The sequence below is a fragment of the Pundamilia nyererei genome, unplaced genomic scaffold (assembly GCF_000239375.1).
Source record: "Pundamilia nyererei isolate P.nyererei 1_Seehausen unplaced genomic scaffold, PunNye1.0 scaffold00111, whole genome shotgun sequence".
NCBI lineage: Eukaryota > Metazoa > Chordata > Actinopteri > Cichliformes > Cichlidae > Pundamilia > Pundamilia nyererei.
Genome location: NW_005187512.1, coordinates 323,866 through 345,629, shown reverse-complemented (window position 1 = coordinate 345,629; position 21,764 = coordinate 323,866). Strand labels below are relative to the sequence as shown.

General features: G+C 38.0%; 1 protein-coding gene across 5 annotated transcripts in view; it reads right to left on the bottom strand.

Annotated features, from left to right (window-relative positions):
- Positions 1–21,764, bottom strand: part of nckap1 (NCK-associated protein 1) — a 35,506-nt gene that overhangs the window by 10,913 nt on the left and 2,829 nt on the right. Inside the window, exons 2-19 of one of the 5 annotated variants that reach the window (XM_005741522.1) lie at positions 17,007–17,024; positions 13,854–13,874; positions 10,471–10,581; positions 6,925–7,017; positions 6,766–6,822; positions 5,568–5,710; positions 5,356–5,446; positions 4,389–4,526; positions 4,172–4,220; positions 3,898–4,054; positions 3,618–3,674; positions 3,066–3,162; positions 1,692–1,798; positions 1,463–1,595; positions 1,012–1,093; positions 815–873; positions 468–613; positions 238–370 (exon numbers count right to left, since the gene is read on the bottom strand). In XM_005741522.1, coding sequence (XP_005741579.1) covers positions 238–370; positions 468–613; positions 815–873; positions 1,012–1,093; positions 1,463–1,595; positions 1,692–1,798; positions 3,066–3,162; positions 3,618–3,674; positions 3,898–4,054; positions 4,172–4,220; positions 4,389–4,526; positions 5,356–5,446; positions 5,568–5,710; positions 6,766–6,822; positions 6,925–7,017; positions 10,471–10,581; positions 13,854–13,874; positions 17,007–17,024 — 1,692 coding nt within the window. The remainder of the gene's footprint in view (positions 1–237; positions 371–467; positions 614–814; positions 874–1,011; positions 1,094–1,462; positions 1,596–1,691; positions 1,799–3,065; positions 3,163–3,617; positions 3,675–3,897; positions 4,055–4,171; positions 4,221–4,388; positions 4,527–5,355; positions 5,447–5,567; positions 5,711–6,765; positions 6,823–6,924; positions 7,018–10,470; positions 10,582–13,853; positions 13,875–17,006; positions 17,025–21,764) is intronic. The other 4 variants (XM_005741523.1, XM_005741524.1, XM_005741525.1 and 1 more) reach the window with 4 other exon arrangements.

Below are 21,764 nucleotides of genomic sequence, written 5' to 3'. Positions count from 1 at the left end.
AAGAAAATGTGTCTCGGTTGATTTACTGACCTCTACGCATTTCCCTTCATTATATCCACCACCCTTTCATTACATCTCCCCATCTATCCCCCTTCCTCTGTACCTTCCGTTCAACCCACAGATATCTATTCTTGGGAAACTTTCAAATGTCCTCATCTCCCCATCTACAGGCCCCATTATGTAAAATTAAAAAGAATATTACACAAACTGGGTTTTTGTATGCATGTGTGTATTTACCTCCTCAGGACAGAGCTCATGTGTACAGGACATGAAGTGTGTACAAAGCAGAGGGAAACAGACTGAGTGGCGGCTCTGGGAGGGAAGCTCCAAGCACTGCTGAAACATCTTCTCAAATGCACGGCTGTAGAAGCTACACACAAGAACAGAGAAAAAAGGAAAATATACATATTTAAACTTATGTCTGAATTATGCACAGGACTTACCAGAGTTTCACATGAGTGTCTCACCAGAAAATAGACAGGTCTGATGTCTCCACAAGCATCTCCACCAGAGAGTCCACCATCTTTGTGTGGAAGATGATGGTGTTCATCATTTTACCGAGCTCTTTGTGATCGGCTAAGCCGAGACTGGCTTTAGAGACACTTGTGTAGGCCTAGAGAGGAATAACAGCACAAGCAGGGCATAAAAGACAAATCCAAGTTCTTTATTGTTACATATTGCACTACCCCGACTTACTGAACAGGATCGTTAATATCACATTAAATATTTTATTATGTTTTAGTTTTCAAGGATAACATAGTTTCCTTGAAAGACTTATTTCAAAAGAATTTAAGCACGAAAGTTGTGTATATACCTGCAGTCTGAACCAATCCAGTCTCATGCCTCTGAAGTCAAACACTTCTCCATCCTCCACTGAAACACACAAATCACACTCAGTATTTTAGTAACTTTAATTATTAATAACTGTACTATGATCAATACTGCCAGTGCAACTGCAAAAATAACGACTCGTCCCAGGATTTCTCCTGATCTTCCATTTAACAGTCTTACCTTGTTTAACACTGAGAGAAGTCATGGTGTTGACAAATGAAGACATGATTATAGATTCATCCTCTGGACACACAGACAGGTTCTGTAAAATAAAACGGAAATGAGGCTGATTAGACAGGACTGTATTCACTGTAGATTCATCTTTTAAATATGACAAAAATGTTAATTAATTATTCCGTTCCTTTAAAAGTTTGAAGAGCATTATAGAAACAAAAAAGTTGAATTTTTATATTAATATTAAAAACAAAACATGCTTTTAAAATTGCGTTACAGTAAATGTAAGACCTGTAATCTGACACCTGACATAAGCAGCCTCACAGCCGTGCTGGATGGTGACACCAGCTCAATAACACCATGTTTTAGGAGGAAAGCAATATCAGATTAAATGTGACTGAATGCAGTAAGAGTGCTTAGTCTCAGGCGTTTGTATTTGTTTTTTAAATGTTCCCACCTGAACCAGTTCATTCAGCACCACAGCATCAAACCCAGACAGGTACTGGACGTAGTATCGCTGCATCACAGGCCCATACTTCCTGACATGAGCTCTGAGCTCCTCCATGTAGAAGATCAGCTCAGCTATGTGTCTGCAAAACACACATACACACATCAGCAGGTGTGAAGACGCAAGTGTGTTTATACAGGCATGACGCGTGTACACAAACACACTTGTCCACGCTTACTTGTCTATGAAATCATCTGTGCTTTTCTTCTGGATGTTGTCTGCATGTCGAAGCAGCCAGATGATCTCATCACGGGCGAATGACAGCGCCATGAACACAAACAGCGCCTAGCAGACCAGAAATTTGGAGGGAAGTGGTGAGAGAGAAGCTCGCAGCATCTGCGTTCTCAGAATCTCTAAATGCAGTCTGAGACTTTATGAATGGCTTTGCAGCTATTGGTGCCGTATATCAAGTTCCACTAGAAGAATTGGGCTGGTAAAGACTCTAAATGATGCATAATTTAAAAGACATGTTATTGTGGTAGTTTACTGCATATTTTATATAATCTGTTGCACTCTTTTACCCATTCTGTTTATCCTGACTGAATTTCAGCTATAATGAAAACAAAAGGTTATTTCAATCCATGTTAGTTTTATATTTACTGGGACCTGTTCTGGGATCTGTGTGCTCTCCCACGCACATACATGAAAAGCTGAAGAAAGGTAAAGCAACAGGAAAACCACCCTGTACAGAACTATAAACATCAATGGCAGCAGGAATGATAGCACTAAAGTCTATGAGCATGGAAAGGATGATGGCAAAGCAACTTGTAGAATTGCATTGATCTCTGTAAACGCCAACCTGCTCTGTAGAGAACATTAAAATGGCTGAATGAGGGTGGCTTTGTAGCTTGCCTGAGCTCCCTCCCAGGCTCTGTACACAAGATCTGGTTAAATTAATTACTTAAAATAAATGAATTTGAAATTAGTTTAGGTCTATCTAATGGGTTTTGGTCAATTTAAACAATAGCAAACATCCCGAGCAACAAAAAGCACCTAAACAGGTGATACTGTAGTATTTAAGGCAGCTTTTTATAATTCATCAGGTTGCAGCCGCTTTCATTTGACATGTTGTTTTCAAGTTATGTGAGCCACTGTGAAATGAACCATTGTTTTGCAAAGACCACTTTTTGAAGTTTTGAGCTGAATGTGTTCGGCAGCTTAGTGTTTTTGAAGCCTCACTGGAAACTGGGCAGATCTGATTGTGAAACTGAAGTTCAACACAAACCATAAGGCAGGCCTGGCCTTAATCATGTCCTGCCTTATAATCAGTCATGACAGTAATATGGACCATGATTTAAAATATAAAGATCATGTTGTATATACACAACTTGAAAATAGAGATTGAGACAATAAACACCAGCGATAAGGTCATAGATCAAATGAATTAGAGGATATTTCCCCCTGGACTTGCATAAAACCCAACTTGTTTTTGTAACAAAAACAAAGTTATGTCCTGCTGAAAGAAAGAAGGTTTAAACCTGAAACAGGAAGAAACAGAAAGTCTATGATTACAACTGAACAGAGTGTTATTTGCAGGGTTTTTTTATATTACCTTTGGACCAAGCAGTCCAGGTTGGTCAGCTAAAACAGTGGCCAGCTCTTTCAGAGCTGATCTGAGGAACTTGCGCCTCTCTCTGTGCATGGAGCCTCTGTAGGCAGCCAGAGAGACCGAGGAAGTCAGAGCAGTGCATCAAAACATACAAGGCAATGTGATTAAATGGTATTCTGACACTTTTAGGACAATCCCGCAGGAGGACAAAAAGTAAGTAGATGACAGTGACAGCAGAAGAATAAAGATGAAAGGGGAAGACGGAATAAGTAATGAGGATAAAAGCAGAGATGAGGCATGGGGGGAAGACGACGAATAGAGGATAAAACAGGAGGAAAACATGAAAAAGGATACAGAGAAAAGGGTGATGTTTCACAGTGAAGCTTCCCGAGAGAGGGTAGAAGCATATGCTAAAATGACAGTTAAAATCTTTAAATAAAAGACCAGGAATATAAATTAATAATATAGAAAATGGGGGCATTAGAAAAAAAATAAAATAAAATGTGAGTGTATTTTATGTTTGCATGAGATAGTATGAAACAAGGTTATACATACGCATGAGACAGGGCCTGTTCTTTGCACTCCCTGATGTCATTGATGCGTTTGTTGTACCTGCAAAACACACAAGAGGAAAGGATGCTTTAAAAAGAGCAAAATGGGAAAACTGGAACAGAAAATGACAATCAAATCTTCAAATTCCTCAATAAAAATTCAAACCACAAAGATATTCAACAATCATATCAAAGTAAAAAAAAAGGAGACATGATCACAGTTTGTGTGATTGTGCACCAGTGAAAGAGCGCCTGCCTGTGTCCACATAGACACATTCTCATACCCTCTGATGTTCACAAAAAGGTCCTCAGCAGCCTTGTGGATGTGGAAAACTTCATCCCTGAACAGACAGAGACAGGTGGAGCTCTGCAGAGCCAACTTCCACAAAGACAGCGCTGCTGCGTCGCTATTCAGCGCCACATGACACAGGATGAAACCAACTGCAGAGAGAACGGAGAGAAATACAGAGCTAACTGCAGACTGAAGCCTTTTGATCATCTGGCACCCAATTCACATGATCAGAGCACTAGATTCGACTCTGCTTCTACACTACTTACAAACAATCCACTTTTCCATTGTGTCCAGTGACAGGTATTCACAGGGCATCTAAAGACAAAGACACAGTTGAATTCAGTTTTTCCAGTTGTATCACTTGGCACAAAGAAGCTCTGACATCAAAAGCCTGCACAGAACAGGTTAATAGATTATTGAGAAGCTTTAAATGATCATTCAGATCATACAGATTATTTTAAGACAGTCAATCGGGATACTAACAGTGTCGGACTGAGCAGGATTGAGCATTGTGGAGGGAGCAGAGATGAGAGAAAGCAGCTGGGCGTTCCTCCACTGGTCAGCTGACAGATTCCTCCTGGGATAGACCATCTGAAGGCTGACCAACGCATCTGACAGGGACTGCAGGAGGAGAGACAGGACTAAATTCTTCCGGTATAAAACTGACTTTTGAAACTAAATAAGCAGCAATTTCAGAGCCACTGTACGCAAACTTGAAAAAACAAACAAACCCAAAACCCTTTATAGTGTTGTTAAAGTCATGAAAGTTGTTAAACCATCCTCTTCGTTTTCAATTAAGTGTATTTGAAGAATCAAGCCCGATTTAGACTTCTGCAGGAAATAAATGTCCTCATTTTTTATCGAAACCGGAAACTCTCCCCAACCCTATGCTGTAACCTTCTACACCATTCAAGTTGCTGCGAGCTGTGTCGACCCAACATGAGGCGCATGTCAGGTTACGGAAAATGTTACAGAGTAGGGCAAAAACCGAGTTTCCAGTTATGACGGAAGTCACAACGTAGATTTAGTCAGTCATGCATGATTTGAAAAGTAGAAGTCTGTGTGTTTGTGGACAATATGCCACATAAGCTCAGTGAGGCATTTGAAATGCTATGACAACTGAACCTCATTCAAAAACAACACTAACCAATAAAAGCAGAAGTATCTGTAAACACTGTAGATCATGGTGCATATACCAGGGCTATTGATCAAGGAAAATCAAACCAGTGATTATTTTGATCAGTACTGACATCACATTTTTATTCAGTACAGCTACAGGTGTATACACAAGTGATCTACATGGATGAACAGAACAGACGGATTCCTTTACAGAAACCTTTTTCCTAGTTTTAGTATAGATGTTGCAAACCAAAAGCTCTCTGCATCAACTATCTTGCATTTGTACAATGTTAAAAACCTACATTTCACAATGCACAAACAATTCTCCCACCTTTCCATGTGGAACAAACTCCTCCATCATCTTCTTCAAAGGGTTCTCATAATCCACAATCATTTGGCCCAACCTGGGGTACTCCCGGTCACTGCAGCAACACACAGAGGTAGTGACGTAGTGTCTAAGTAACTGTTTCTACTAACAGTTTATGCTGCTATGATGTCTGTAATAGTGTGCAAACCTCTCACATCAATCTAACTCTCAGTTACCTGGCTCCATGCGTCATCTCATGGGCATAGTTGTAAAGCCCTATGATGGCTTTCCTCTCCTCTATGCGAGAAAGTATTATCATCAGAGTAGTGTATGTTACCACCAGATCCAGGTAGTTCTTAGTCAGGTCAAAATTCACCGTCTGATGGGGGAACACAGGTGTGTCATTACATGAAGCAAACAACAAGAAAGGCAGCGATTACACAGAAACAAGAGACTATATACCTCCATCAAGGCTGAACACTTCCTCTAAAGGAGGGGCAGGCAATTAATGTTCCCAAGAGGCCATATGAGATACTGGGACTGTTGTGGAGAACACCACCAATAAGTTTTTAAAGAGATAAAATTGAGCAGAATTGAGTTCAGCTTACTGGAGTAGCCCCACAACAGCCCCAACAGGCCCTGGGGAATTTTAATTACCCACTCCTGCTCTGAAATATGTATAAATTGAGTTTATACATGCGGAGGTGATCTGGATCCAGTTTAGTCTGTAATATTTTCAAGGACATCAAGATGATACCTTCCAAATTCTATCACTTTGGCGTATCTTTTAAAGTATGACACAAAATGTGCAATTATGCTCTAATTCACAAAGGTAAAGAATCCTTTTCAAAGATCCTAAACTTCAGTGCAGGTTAACTCCCAGGATTTGTCCCAGACTAAACCCACCCTGTGGTAACATTTTCATGCAAACGGAAAAACTGAACCAACCATTTAACTTCCTTGCTGGAGGTAAAACATGTTCATAAATACTTCTGTGGCTCTGGAATGCTCAGGGAATGAGGAAGGATGAAAAAAATAGAGGAAAGAAAGGGGAGGAGAGAATCTCTTTAGGATTCTTCGGTTCTGAAACATGATGAGGTAAGCACAGGAGAAAGATCTCACTTAATGGTTCTAATAAAAGAAAGGATTAAGTCTAAAAGTCGTCAGGGGGGGAAAAAAAAAATCTTCAATAACTTTACAGCTTATTGTAGTTCAAGACTTCTGAGTGGGATCTAGACTCTTGCTCCTCCTTTGGGCCTCGTTTTCAGTCTCTAGGAAAAGGGAGTCTTTGACCCACAACAGAACTTTGCAGGTTCTGGTGGGTAATTCTTCCTTTTTTAGGCTTCTTTCTATGTTTTCTGAAGCGTTAAAACATTGTCCTGTTACATGTGATACACATTCTTTAAAAAAGATAAATAAAATATATTTGCTTACAATGTCAAAGAAGACCTGGCAGGCATCGATGGTGTTCAGCAGCTCACACACATGATCCTATTAATAGAGCGAAGAGAAATGTTTTCATTAGAACCACCAAAGTAAAAGAAACACATCCTCGTGTGCTTCACCTGAGTGCCACTGTGTGTTTTTCCCCACCTTGAATTCCATGACATCGACGAAGGTAAAATAATAGAGAGCCAGGTTCTTCAGAATCTCTGACTTCTCCTTCTGCAGCTGGGCCAGCTGTTGCTATAAAACCACATGGCAAAGAACACAAAGTTGTGAATTTTAGAAGTGCTGCGTGAACCTGAGGCTTAGGTTTTCCAGTAACTAAGTACTGCTTTCACTGTGTTCCCTTCAGAGTAGTCACAGAGAAACGTCATACAGCAACTCAGGACCGTTTACTCTTTTACAGCTGGTATGATTAAAAGATGGGACTGACTTTGGACATTTCTTAAATGAATCATCAAAATCATCTTTTAAATAAAAAAGAAACTCTGGTTAAGTTCTATTTAACTCTGGAAATATGTTTCTTTGACAATTTGATTTTTATTAACTCTGAAGAGAAATATCTGCATGTTCCTATCCCACCCAGCTAAAAAGATGTAATTATCAGGTTTCCCTTCAGGGATCCGCAGAGATCATCAGGTCTTGAGTTTCTTCATTTTGAAGTTAATTAATTGAAACTTAATCAACAGCAAAGCGGCAGAAACCACACACAGCTGCTAAATAATTCAGTTATTGGAGCTAAACTATTCTTAAGACAATTTTAAAAAATGACTTTCTATTCCATGTAGATACATGAAAGTTATTTTACTTTGGTGAAGAACTTATTTCATTTAATGATTTTCTGGAACACTTTGCATACAGGAGAACTTGGTTATCAATTTTCTTCTTTTGCACCTTGTTGTATGTTAAATAAAGTTTTGAATAACTCGTTTTCCGTGTGGCGGTTTTCCAGAAGCTGTAATGAAATGTTTCACCAAAGTAAAATCTGCCTATATAAGCAAAGCAGAAACCATTAACCCAACAGCACCTCAAAAAATAAAACACTGTCAATACGAGTCTTTAGCTGTGGATACAAAGTGTTTTCAGATCCCAGTTTACCTTTAAAAGATTGCTGCATCAATCTTTTAAAGTCTAAAAATCAACATGAAGTATCTGACTTCAGCACCTGAGAAGCAGTGTATTAACATGCTAGAAATGACTGAAGCATACTGTATGTAAATTGAACCCAGCTCCAGAGCAATCTGAGGTCAGAACCGCACCCTAAACCCACCCTAAACTGGCCTAATAGGCAAAGGTGGAAAAAGGTCAAAACATGACAAGTGTAGGAAGCGTGAAACACTGCTGCTGCAACAAGGAGTTCAAACATCTGGTATTTGGCTCAAGTCAACTAAAAGTGGAACAATCACTGTTTATTTTTTAATTCCTAAAAAAAAACCAAATAACAAAACAGTTTTTCTTGCACAATTTCGATTACCTGCTGAGTGACACTCCTTATTGCATGCAGTCAGCAAGTCATTCAAACACCAGCTGATCAGTCATCAAGCAAACCTAACCAACTAGCCAGGTGGGTAACTAGCCACGCAGTCATTCACAGGATGAAGAAGAGAAAATAAAAATGCTGCCAGAGAAAGCTGAGCAAAGCAAAACACACTCCAAAAGAGCTTTAAAAAAACCAAAAAGAAACAAAACCAAAATAAATAAATAAATCCCCCCCCTGCAAAAACAAACACAGGTACAAATAAAAATACATAATATTACAAAACTTAAGTGCTTAAATTAAACTCAAAAAGTTACAGAAACTTAGATACAAAAACTTACCAAAAAGCACAAGTCCGGATTAAGCCAAGTTTAGCATGCAGAACACAAACAAACACAGAAACAAAGCAGAAAAACAACATAAGAGACACATTTTTAAGCACAGTTATACTGAATAAAGCAGTTAGCTACACACACAGTATAAACACACATACGCGCACGCACACACACACACACACACACACACAAACAGCTTTTTGCTAAATGGTGCTCTGACACAAACGCCATATGCTAACAAGTAAAGCTAAAAAGAAAAATCTGATGAGCAATGACTTTAGTTCACTTGACACACATGCGCACACACACACACACACGCACACCTGACAAAGGTGTAAGAGATGCTGGATACCCAACGCCATCACACCAGTGTAGTCTTTACCTGGCCAGCCTATTTCCAGCCACCACTGGAAATGAACAGATCCTCATGCATATTCTGTCTCATTTTTATTTCAATTTTTTTTTAACTTGTCTGAAAGAACAAAGTCCTCGGTAATCAGCAGTTATTCCCCTTGCTCTTATTTTGAAAGTTTAGTCACTGCCCTACTCTACTCATTATTTTGATTCCCTGGCTGGGCCGCCGTCTTTAATTTAACTTGGCTGCCTCTGTAGAAAGGTTAGAGTCTCGCCATCGGACGAACTGAACTTGCTGTTTGAGCTGGAACCAATGATGGAAGTCTTTTCTATGCTCTGGAGAAAGCTGTGATAATCGTGAGGTAGCTGATTATATTTCTCAGTTTCTTTGTCACCAAATAAGTCTTTTAAGAAAATGTGCACACACAAGCACACACACAAAACTAAACCTGTGGGAAACCATCTTCTCAGCTATGTTGACCCATTTCTTTTTAGAATTAAACCCAACTCAAATTGCATTACATGGTCACATGACTATGGAAGAGGATTAGGGCCACCCGAGGAAAAGTGGGGATGTCTTTTGTAAAATTTTGTAATATTGTAAAATTATCAGGCACCCTCTAATAGAGAAAAACTTAAATAAATAAATCCTCAGATCTTCAACAAAAGATCAAAGCTTCCAAAAGCAAGGAAACAAACAAAGGCAGCCAACCAAACAACCAGATCAACCAGCCACATGGAAACCCTACTCGATTCACGGGCAGTCAACAATACTCCAGCAGTTTTTTGGGGCTAGCTGAGCAATCCAATGCAAGATTAAAGTGCACGCGGGCTTAATTAATAAATGGAAGAGTAATTTGCCTGACACATAGTGTCAGGGAGGACAATGGTTTGTTACCTTACAGGAATCTCCCACACTGACTGCTAGGCACCTAAAAATGGGCTTAACATTTACTGAAGCACCAAATCAGAGTGATGTAGCTATCTGAGTGGGAAGTAAGCTTAATGAAAAAACAAATAAACAAGTCCAATAAAAAAAAGAAAAAAGAAAAGTATAAATCACATTCAGAAACAACATCATTTGGCAATTGCCAGACAGAGTTTATATAAACAAGTTAGTAATGCAAGTGAATATCTCGCTAAACATTATATAGAATTAAATTAGCAAAAATACGTGTCATGTTTCAAAGTATTTCGTTTGTAAACTAATACTTCTAATACAAATTTTACTTTATTTTTTTTATATCTCAACTGATTAGCAGCTGCTTTTACATGCTGTTCAGTGTCTGGGTGTATTTCTGCCCTATATTTGTAGTGCAGGAGCTTTTTTATTTATTTATTTATTTTCAATAAGATAGCAAATTATAAATGCAACAATCAGAAGATATGGAGAGCATAAAAATAGAGCTGCACCCTTGATTCAAAGTGTGTAGTAACAAAGACAAATCAAATCATCTATCCTGCTAAAAAGACACTTTTTCCTTCCACTTCTCTTTGCATAATAGACGTATACGTAGGAATACTCACGTTGTTATTCCGCGTCTCCACTGCAGGAAACTTCCTGACAATAAATTTAACCGCAGACTCCAAGTTCTTATCGACGAGATAGGAGGGCTTAGCCTTGGGATCGCCACATGCCTGTGGAGGAAAAGAGAAGAGGACGTGAGGAGAGAGGAAAAAAATATGACAAGTACAGTGCTGCTAATGAAACATCTGGCTTTTTTACCCTTTTCTCACTTTCTCATAGTATGGCATGTTAAATTTGTTGTATTTACTGGGGTTGGATTTAGTGCTCATAGTGAAACCTGGTTTATCCCAGGACTGATATCAGAAGAGGCGTTTGAGTGAATGAAATATCAGCACTGCATATATTCAGTGGTGTTTCCAAACCAGAGGCATATTTAAGACATGAAAACGAACACACACACAAACTTGATGCAGTGGCATGTTGGCATGTGCAGTCTTATTTTCCATTAAGATGCACATGCCAAAAAAAGGATTGATAGGGTAGATTTCCACCAGGCTGAACAAAGTTTGGAAGTCTGCGGTTTTCATGTTTGGATAAACCAGGTTCAACTGAGCAAGAGCCTGAACTTATCAGTGGTTCTCAGCTGCTGAGCTGTAGAGATTAGAGATTTTAAATAGAATAAATACTTAAAATTGCTCATTTCTACTGATTAGACAGTTGCTTTTTGTGAATAATAACCCTATAACCAATAACTGACAGAATTTTAAGTGAAATTTAGTTCATGGTTATTTTAGTTCTGGTATTAAAACTGATAATATGTACCAACTGGTAATATTTTAATATCTGTTTTAGTACATATGAAATTACATATAACTCGGCAGTCAGGGTGGTGGTAGCATAATTCACCAGGCTTTATGAACCTCATGTCATGTTTTTCCTCACTGATAACTAAATGACAACCAGACTTAAGTCTAGAAAAATAATTCTGTCTTGAGTTAAATATGACAACTTATGACTGAAGATATTAGGGGTCCATTCTATGACATCATATGAAAGGTATGAAGTGGGGATTTTGACTTACAGATTACTTTTACACATTATGACCTAATTATTTATGCATTTTCATGAAAAAAAATTATAATAATAAATACCATGGTTGGTTACAGTTAAAATCTGCATTATTGTGTTATTATGATCAGTAACGAGATTATTATTATTCCACATGATTACTCAAGACGTTTACCTAAACAGACGTTTTAAACTTCCTCTGAGTGAACTTCCTTGAAATTTAATTCTAATTCCAATGAAAATAAATAAGAAGGAAAGAGCTGAATGCCTGGCAGGGAGTCAATTTGAGCTTGTTGGAGTGACAAAAGTAAATTTGGTGGGCTGAAACACAAAACAAAAGCATTGATGCAAAACAGAATGCGGCATAATAATCATCTATCTTGTTTTAATAGTTTTTGAAGCTAAAACTTTAACTGAAATGAATATTTGATGAATTAAACAGCCCTCTAAAGCCTCCTTCAAGACAAACCACAGTATTTTAATGAGTGATTAACTATTTCAGAAAGCAATTGGTGGCGGTTCCTTAGGAAATTACAATTTGGTTAAATTACTAGTTTTTAAGACTTTTGTTAAATATTGTTTAGTGATGGTTTACAAACAATTAATCCTGAAAGTTTAGCTTTGTTGTCAACAACACAAATGAGGCTGAGAACCACTGAGAGTCCCAGGTTATAATGGTTTCAGTGTCAAACTGTGTCTCTGAGTGGTTAGTAACACCACTACATGACGGGAAGAGCAACGAGCAGGTAGAGGGAATGAAACAGGAGAGAGAAAGAAAAATAGGTAGAAAATGGGAAGGAGGGAGAAATTAAAGGCACATGGAGGCTTCAAGTGAGAAATGGCAAAGTAGGGCACAGAACGAGAGAGAGATAGAGATAAGTGGTCAGAGAGAAAGCCTTTTCTTAGTTGAGTGTTTTCTATCCTACATGAGCAGAATTAATTCACTGCACCTGCACATTTCTGCTTATTCATATTCTAATCTTTTACTCTGCAGGTGTTGAATTGTCTGCCCTGACTGCCTGGCAGGAAGCAACAGCTCTCATGCATTATGGGTAGTGTAGTAGCAAATGGTGAGGAAGATGTGGTCCATGCATGTGCCATAAACAGAGTGAATGTGTAAAGTTTATTGGCTGCCAACACCGAGGAACAATCCTAGAAGAGGTCAGACCCTTTGTTCTGAGGATTCACTTCCTCGTGGTTAATGTTCAAGTTTAGAAAGTGGAAGTACACATTTAGAAAGGCCAGAAAAAGTAACATGAAGTTACCATAATGAGAACTGCAACACTTAGCTGTACTATAAATGAACTGTTTTCTACACTGCAGGAACAAATCATAGCTAGTGGCCCATCAGGCCTGCAAACAGCAACACAAGCATAAAACCTGGATTTCAGTTTGCATGGCGCTGAAAGGTTTCCAGCATCAGCCAGTACAAAATGAACCCGCAACACAACAACACATGCTAATTCACACTGACAACCTCGGTATCAAAACATGATGAAATGCAGGCTGGAGATTCAGGTTTTGTTGACACTCCCACAAGACAGTGAGCAGTAGCTCCATTTAAAACTGTGTTGTAATATACCGCATCACTGACAATGGGTTTGGCCTTAAGACTCTGAAGCCTTTAAACAATGGCAATTAGTGCCCTCTCTTTTAGGATTTAAAGTTTAATCACGCTTTAAATTAAAAAAAAAATGGCAATAGCTACTATAGAATCATGTCAAAGCTTGTGGCTGGTTTAACCCCGGTTAAAGAGGAAACAGTGATAAGCAGCTGCTACCATAATGTATCTGCTAAAATTCAACTTGGAATGCAGAATGGTGCAGACACAATTTTAATTCCCTAAAACTATGACATGAAAAAGAAAATCCAGTCTACCCAGCGAGCATAATCAACTACAGTATATGCATTTTGCTAGAGACAAAGCCAAAACCCAGTTCTGCTCTGCATGCTTAGTTCTTACAGTTCTATAGCTGAAACGCACTCACTACTGCTGGATCTGAAACACATAACACATGTGGACACTATGAAGGGATTGGACACAAACACACAACACCAACAAGGTTTCAAGACCCATCAATGACAGAATGGACCTAGAGTCTCAGCTTGTTTCCTTATGCCCACCTCTCTCACACCAGGTCAGACAGCAGCCAGACAATGTTCAAAGGCTAAGTGAAAATCTGCTCAAGTGTACGAGAGGCAGGCTGAATTTTAACTAGGTTAAGAACAAGGAACCAAGATGTGACTGTTAAATCCATGCAACTGCAAAAAGCACAAGCCTGACTTTGCTAACACAGCACTCATCTGGTGACAGCACCACTAGGTTCACCCAACAACAGACTAGTCACTATGTCTGCAACTGTAATGTAGTTACCCTCTGACTCACACCGGGGAACTGCAGAAAAGACATTGTTCAGTTACTACATCACATTGATATGCTAAACGCAGTGTTTTATCATGTTTTAGCCCAAATTCAAAGCATAAGACAATTCATTTATAGTTGTTGTAAATTACATTAACAACTCTACATAGTCAGCAACTTCAACAGTTTTAAACTGAGTGTAACAGTTATTAGAAGAATTATGTGTGTAATTATGTATTATTTATGCATTTAGTGATAGCCTGTGTATTTTTAAAGTCACAATTTTGAATGTTTAGCACACAAAAGTAATTTGACACAACAGACAAACATCAGTCCCCAGTGTGTTTAAATGCCACTTTATCAATCAACAGGACCAATGCTGCCTGATATGGATATTCAGCCAGTCTGTTAGCGACATACTGCTAAGTTTTTAAACACACAATAAAAAAAATATACTTAATTTAATTATGTGCTTCCGGTTTGACTTTTCACCTTCAGAGCTCATACATGTGATTCTATATAGCATTTCTACTGATTCTCTAAAGTTAAATATTAATCAAAAAAACAAAAAACATTTCCACAACCCTTCGACAGCTCTAAAATAGGGAGGAAACACACACTGAAAAATTTCATACAAACTCCTATTACTTGAATGATAGTTTTGCACTAATATCAAGTCGAGTGAGTTGCAATTAATGGGCTAAAACATGCAAAACCCCAATTCTGATTATTTTTCAAATTGTATAATAGTATATTAAAGAGATTTCTTTAATTTTCTTGAATTTTTTCTTATTTGGGTTCAGTTAGGATAACTCTTTGGGTATTATTGACCATTTTATTTTCAGAAGAACAGACCATAATTGGATAACTAACATCTTAGCATCACAGATCAAAGACATGAATACTAGTTAAAATTTGACAGAGTTCATATGGCATGGGACTGTCTGTTAGTGCTGGTGGTGGCTAGTGCAATAAGCTGGTTGGCTGGGTTTGGGTGGGGTGGGGTGGGGGCTGATGGCGATATGGATGGAAGGAGGGGCGCAGTGAATGAAGGGACAGGGCATGGGAATAAGCTGAGAATCAGTAGTGGTCAGGAAGGAGTAAGGGAGCTGTTGCCTGGATACCAGAACAGACCTCAGTCTCGCCTCCACCATCGTTTCTCCACTCCGGGCAGCAATTAAACAGCTGAGCTTCTCAACGGGTCCCCACACTGACCGACATATGGCAGGGGACCATGGGATACTTAGGAGCGGGCCAAGGAAGCACACATCTGAGGACTAATTACAGTTGCTAATTACTGGATGCAATATTTGAACGCTGCTTGGCACCTACTGAGTGACCCTTCAGAATCTGTGAAAACTACCTCCTCCCTGAGATGATTTCATTTTTGTCTGTTATTGCTCTCAGTGTGAGCGCCTTCATTTTCACAAGGAGGGATTAACTGCTGGGGAAAAAAAAGAAACAGAAAGTTCCCCAAAGAATGGATGGATGGTCTCATGTGATATGAAACCACTAAAGCACTACTCCAACCTGCTATGACTGGTTTACTGCCTGCTGGCATGAGTGTTAATCTTTTTTTCTAATACTATTGCATTTGTTAACCTTATTTTGCTTGTTCTTTATCAAAATGCAAAATTAATGTCTAGTCCAAATTTGAAAAAAGCAAATGTTGGGGTAATGCAATTATTAATTAGACTTCTAAAAAAGTCACCAAATTTATGAAGCTTTCACCCAGAATCACACAGATTAAAAGAAATAATTGAGGCCACTAAGTCGGCAGCAACTACTGGTTGTTAGGGAAATCAGGTGTATTTCTTGACTGGTTGGCAAGTGAAATCAATCGTGAAGATGGTGCTGCATAAAAATCCTCCTTATGATTGCTCTGGTTACTGGCAGACTGTCGCGGTTGTATATAAGATGCAGACTTGTCTGAGAAAACTTGGAGAACATTCACCTTCAAAGTAACCGCTTTAACCAACATGTTTCAAAATAAGCAACTTTTACTTTGAAGGTAAATGGTGGCCCATTCCAGTTTGTATTGCACTTTTCTAATTTTCACTACCGCTTAACCAGTAGTTAGTGAATGTTTTAGTGCAGCATCTTTACAACCGCCAGCAACCATTTGCCAACAGGTTGGGGAATAATTTTTCCTTAGCGACCAGTGGTTGCCATGATATCCTTCTATCAAACTGATATAACGATGCTGTACTAAGTGCACTGCACAAACGGGGTTCCAGAGGGCACTTCTGCTGGTAAGCAGTCTTTATGAACTGTGGAAGATGGCAATAGCTAATTGTTTACCATTCAAAGATTTAAAAATTATTATATTTATATTTTATTGTTTTTTATTTTATATATACATCTTATTTTTATTTTATATTATATATTATCTAAATAGTCATTTAGTTAGAAAGAAAGAAAAACAATAATAGAAGAGGGTTTTTTGGTCCTAAACAGTATATTTCACCTAACCCTTTTTAGGTGGTACTTTCAAGATATTGCCATCTACAATTATACCAAATAAACAGAATAAGGCACGCCTATCTACTGGCATGAATCTCAATTTGTTGCTATTAATAAACAGAAAAAAAAACATATAGCTACTATTACTGACACATTATATACACAACTATTATTGCATATGAAACACATCCATGACCCATCATAATGTATATTTTTAAGCCTTTTTAAAGAAATGTTTTCACTGTGTGTATTATTAAATTTAATACAGGACTATGTTGTTATTTTATCATGTATACTGGACTTTTACACACCATAGGTGAAGATTTAAACACCTGTTAACTATTTTTCCAGCGACAAAAATCTAGTTTGGGGACTGCTTCAAAGACTGTCTATGTGAACTAAAATTAAAAGGCTTTATTTTATGGGGAAAAAATGTAGTTGATGTCTGAATGCTTTATCATAAGCAAATGAATAACACAATGAATTAACATTGTGGGTTGGTAAAATTGACAGGGAATGGAGCCCAGCCTTACTTTCAGCACTACAGATGAAGAGGAGTGAGGCACAAAGGAGAGGACCAACAGATCAGTACAGGTAGCCAGGAGGAGGACGGGGAACAGGGGGGAGGAGGGAGAGAAAGGAGTTGAGGAAGGGTGACAAGGGGAGGGGTTTCATCAGTGGAAGGTGATAAATTTTGCAAACCTTCCAAACTTGTCCTTGCTGCATAGGAGAGGGGGGAAGCATTGGAACGGAGAGAAGAAGAGAAGAAATCAAAACAAAGAGCCCACCCAGGCAAACTGCTGGATCACTCGTCCATACACTCACTCACGCTCTCTCCATGTCAGACACACACACACACACACACACACACACGTTTTAAAAACAACAGCTGAGGTGTTTCCTGCGTGCTGGAGAGTTTGTTAAGGATAGCCCTTCTGGCATTTCGTTTCAATACAGCACATAAAAACACAAAAATCATGCCGCGCCAACATGTTATCACATTAACACTTATTTTAACGCACGCTGTCTGAAAGTAACACAAGGTGTAGTAATTCTACCTACGCTCTTCAGCACATTGAAAATAACATCCATTTTAAGAGCATGGAAAGCCTTTTTGTCTTGCACAGAAAAGTGTGAAGTTGAAGTTGGGCCTTGCAGTTTTATAATGTTGCTCCACATTCGTGTTCTGGCTGTTGCTTAGTAACTGACGATGCAGTGTTTTCTGACTGCATCCGTGGTGCTCTGATACGTGTGAGACAATCCACTTATTTCTGGACACCAATGGCTCTGGTGCTGTTTTAGCTACAAAAAATTGAAACACCTGAAACTGTGAGTTTGTTCAAACTGGTTTAGATATATTAATATAAGGAAAACATATTTGTTAGTTGTAACAAACAAGTTCCAACAACTACTAAGCAGTTCTGGGGCTGGATTTGACAAATGCACATTAAATGCAGTGTATCCTTTTTTTTTTCTCCCCTCTCCACCAGTATTTCCAAGCAATCTGTGACAACTGATGTGCTAACTTAACATTCAAAGGCACAAATATCTGTTACAGTATTTCCACATGAAACACATTTAAATAATGCAAATTACAGCTAAAGGAATTGATTCTGTTAAATAAGATAACAACACAAAGGCCAAATCTGAGCCAGGAAAAGCTGTATAATGCCTGTTTTGTCCTTGTCTGAAAGATACTGGTGCACAATAAATTAAGACGTGAAATCTGTATCATGTCAGTTCATCCTTTGATCATGTTATCTGGGTAATAGGGAAAGTATGGGTGTAACTTAGCCTATATGCAATCTTTGGTTCTGTACGAAGTTTCCAAATTTGAGTACACGCTCTGTAAATATTTCCATGATAGCACCAGCTCCAAACCTTCTTCCAACACTTTTTAAACACATTACATTATATACATGTCATTTGTTTAATACATGCACTATGTTAACTAATGCTACTCACTAACTTTGACTTTTTATTGGCTTTCCTGCAGCTATAATCTATGGCATCTCTACCAACCACCATACAAAGCCCATGCCAAGATCCCAGGTCTCATTTTTCAATTACAATTTTAATAAAACATTTATAAACAAGTTTGTTGTTTTCTTAGTGTTAACAAGAAAACAACAAGACAAGACACTCGGAATTAATCTTTGCACATGTTTAAAGCTTAGAGTAAATACACTGCTCAATTAGTATTTAATTCTATTCATGATGAATATGTTGCCAAATATGGCATTTCTTTTAAATCTATATATATTATGAGTCTTTTCTTACACACACACCATGCAGTATATTCAACTGCATGGTGTCAATCAATTGATCAGTTAGCCAGTCAATTAAAAATGTTAAGGATTTATGATTTGTTTGTTTTTGTCTTTATGTATCAAAGCTTGGCTACAAAGCCATGGCCCTATAAGCAAACTTAAAATGAATACTGGGCTCTGTTTTCACAAGTTCAGATTTTATTTCCGGTAGCATCTATTACATAAAGGAAATGGGGAATCCCTCAGGAAACATTTTAGTGACACCAGGCATTTGAGGTCTGTGGTGACAGACGTGAAGGTGATGCCATGAAGGGATGAAAGTCAGCAGCTTTTCATCCAAATCAAACAGCTAATTTCACTTATTGAGCACATGTCAGCAAAAAGAAGCACCTGAAAAACTGCCGGCTCTTCCCTTAATGGCGAACTCACCCTAGCCGATTTTATATCTTCAAATCAAACAGAATTAATTTTAAAAAATATTAAATTTGCCAGCACTCTGATGTAATTCACTTTGCACTGCATTTTCTTTGGGGCAACATGCCACTGAAACCATGTAAAATTTATGGAGGTCTTGGGCCTTATCCATCTCATAAAGTAGCCTTGAAATTAAAAATGAGGAGTAAAAATGCCCCTGGTAATCAGGTGTGCCCTTTAATAAATGTCAACCTGCAAATTTTCACCCCAGCAGTTATTCATTAATGTGTTAATGTCCCCTCTGCGCCACCATACAATAGGTAAGCTAATGGCCAGGCGATACTTTTCAGTATTTTCTCCGCAACAAAAGGAAAGCAACCACATTTTGTGGATCAGAATGCAGAGTGATGCCGAAAAAAGGTTTTGAAGCTCAGGGGAAGAAAAAAAGGCTGGTGGTAAAAGACAGAAGAAGGGGCATTAAGTTTCTGGAAGGTAAAAGTGATAACACTTTCAATAAATTTACAAATATTTGATATTTTACCAATATACAATTTTTTAAAAAAAAAGAAAAAAAGAAAAGAAAAATATATCCATATCCCCAAATGAACCTGAATCATAAAGGAACAATTATTTCAGATTATCTTCCCAAAAACTGCTTCATTTCATCAAACTTTGGTATATCTTCTGTTTTGACTATGTTATTGTACAGAACTTTGGTCAACAATTGTTGTTTTTAAAAGTGCTATATAAATGAATAAACTTGAAACTTGAACTTGAAAGCAAAAGTACTGCAAGAATCACCAAATTAGTAACGTTTCAGAGATGCTGTTTAATTGTGATGGTGTCACAGATGTGTAGGTATAACTTAAGAGACCTTTGAAGAACTTTAAACTAGGGATGCACCAATCCAGCTTTTTCCACTTCCAACATGATGAGGAATCCTTGGCTTTAAAGGTTTTCCAATACAGAGTACCAATCTGATATCAGAGTTAATGTCTCACTGTGAGAAAATGACTGAAAACCATCATTTTATGAGCAAAGTTTAATGAAACAACTTTCATTCTAACTTGACTAAAAAGAACAAATACATCAAAGGACAAATTCACTATACTACATGCCAAAGATGAATACAACAGAATTAAAATAAATAAATAAATACATTAGCATTATCTGTTTAATTTATTTGTACTAGTCTGATTTCAGCCCACAGTGAAACCAACAACCCTCCAGCTCCTAGCTTACCTGATGTCTCTGACAGAACATAATCAAAGGAAAGTAAATAAGAGTACCTGAATAAAAGTAAATATGAGAGAGAAGCCAACGCATCGATCCTGTCCAAGCGCTTAGATGTTAGCTTCTTCCGTGCACAAAGAACTGCACAGGATCCAGATATCTGATTGGTGCATCCTGAATTTAAACATGACATCTGAAAAGCAGTTTAAGGACTTTTCTATACATTTCAGCAACACAACTGCATTCTTACATATTGGCCAGTTTTGATTTTAGTCACAATAAACTAAAGGCCTTTGACTCAAGTTCCTCAGACATGGATTAAGTTGTAGTCTTGGACTAAATGTGTTTTTTCGATGCTTCAGTGAATGTTTCTCTTATTTTAGGACTAAGCTTAATTCATTCGTGGGAAACTGACTGAATATTCTTAACACTAGCTTTGGGGTGAGGGGCACGAAGGGTTAGCTGAGTGTGAGTGGGGTTAAGAAGAACAGATACCCCGAAGAAGTAAAATGATGTTAGAAGGTCTACTGGCTGAAAGATAAGCACAGCAAAGAAAAACTTTAATGCCAGCTCAGCCAAGATTAATTAAGGAAGAGATTTTAGGGTTTCTGCAGATAGTCGATGGTGTGATGAGTGAATATGCTTAAAATGGATAGGAACATTGCTGTGATCTTAGATGAATTACTATCTCCCAAAGGTAGAAACCAAACAACAAAGCAAACACAATTATCTCCACTGATTAAATATTATAGGAAACTTTGATAGGGTTTGCAGGATTAAAGAACCAAATCAAAAGATTGAGCCCATGGATTTTGGTACAAATTTCTGCCCCAGTTCTTTCATTCCTAGCTTTGGGATGCAGCTAATACTGGATGCTAGGACGTTTTCTAATATTACAAGGTAAAATGAAGCATTAAAATAACATATGAACAGGTCAGAGTGGATATGTTCAGAGGATTTATGGTGGGGCAGGTTTGAATATAGATAGATATGAAGATGATGGGACAGACAGAAAGAAAAAAGGAAGGAAGGAAGAAGGGAGGGAGGAAAGGAAGGGCGTATTAAGAAGAGTAATCAGCAGCAAAATCTTAGTGTCTGACTGCTCATACTGTGTTATAACTTTAACAGACATGCTCAAAGCAAATTTATTACTACAGTGGCATTTTAGCTGAGTGTTTTACACAATGAGGGTGCCTTCAGACCAAAACAAAATAATGCTTTGAAAATTAAATGCTGTAGAAAGACACCTCCAAACTACACATGGGAAACAGTATGGGCTTTCAGACAGTTTAACACTCTACTCTTCACTTGTTAAAACTGGCTAAGATATGACTGGCCTCTTTCACTCGCTCCTTCTTTTTCTATTCATCATACATACTCAAGCAACAAAGGCTCATCCCACACAAACAGACCCACTACTCTTTTTTTCCCTCCCACACACACAAAGCATTAGTGTAAAACTTGAGCAAGAGTCAGTTAACATTAGTAAATGTGTCTTATATAACTGAGCCTATTGCAATAAGAAGCAGATGTAGTATCAATG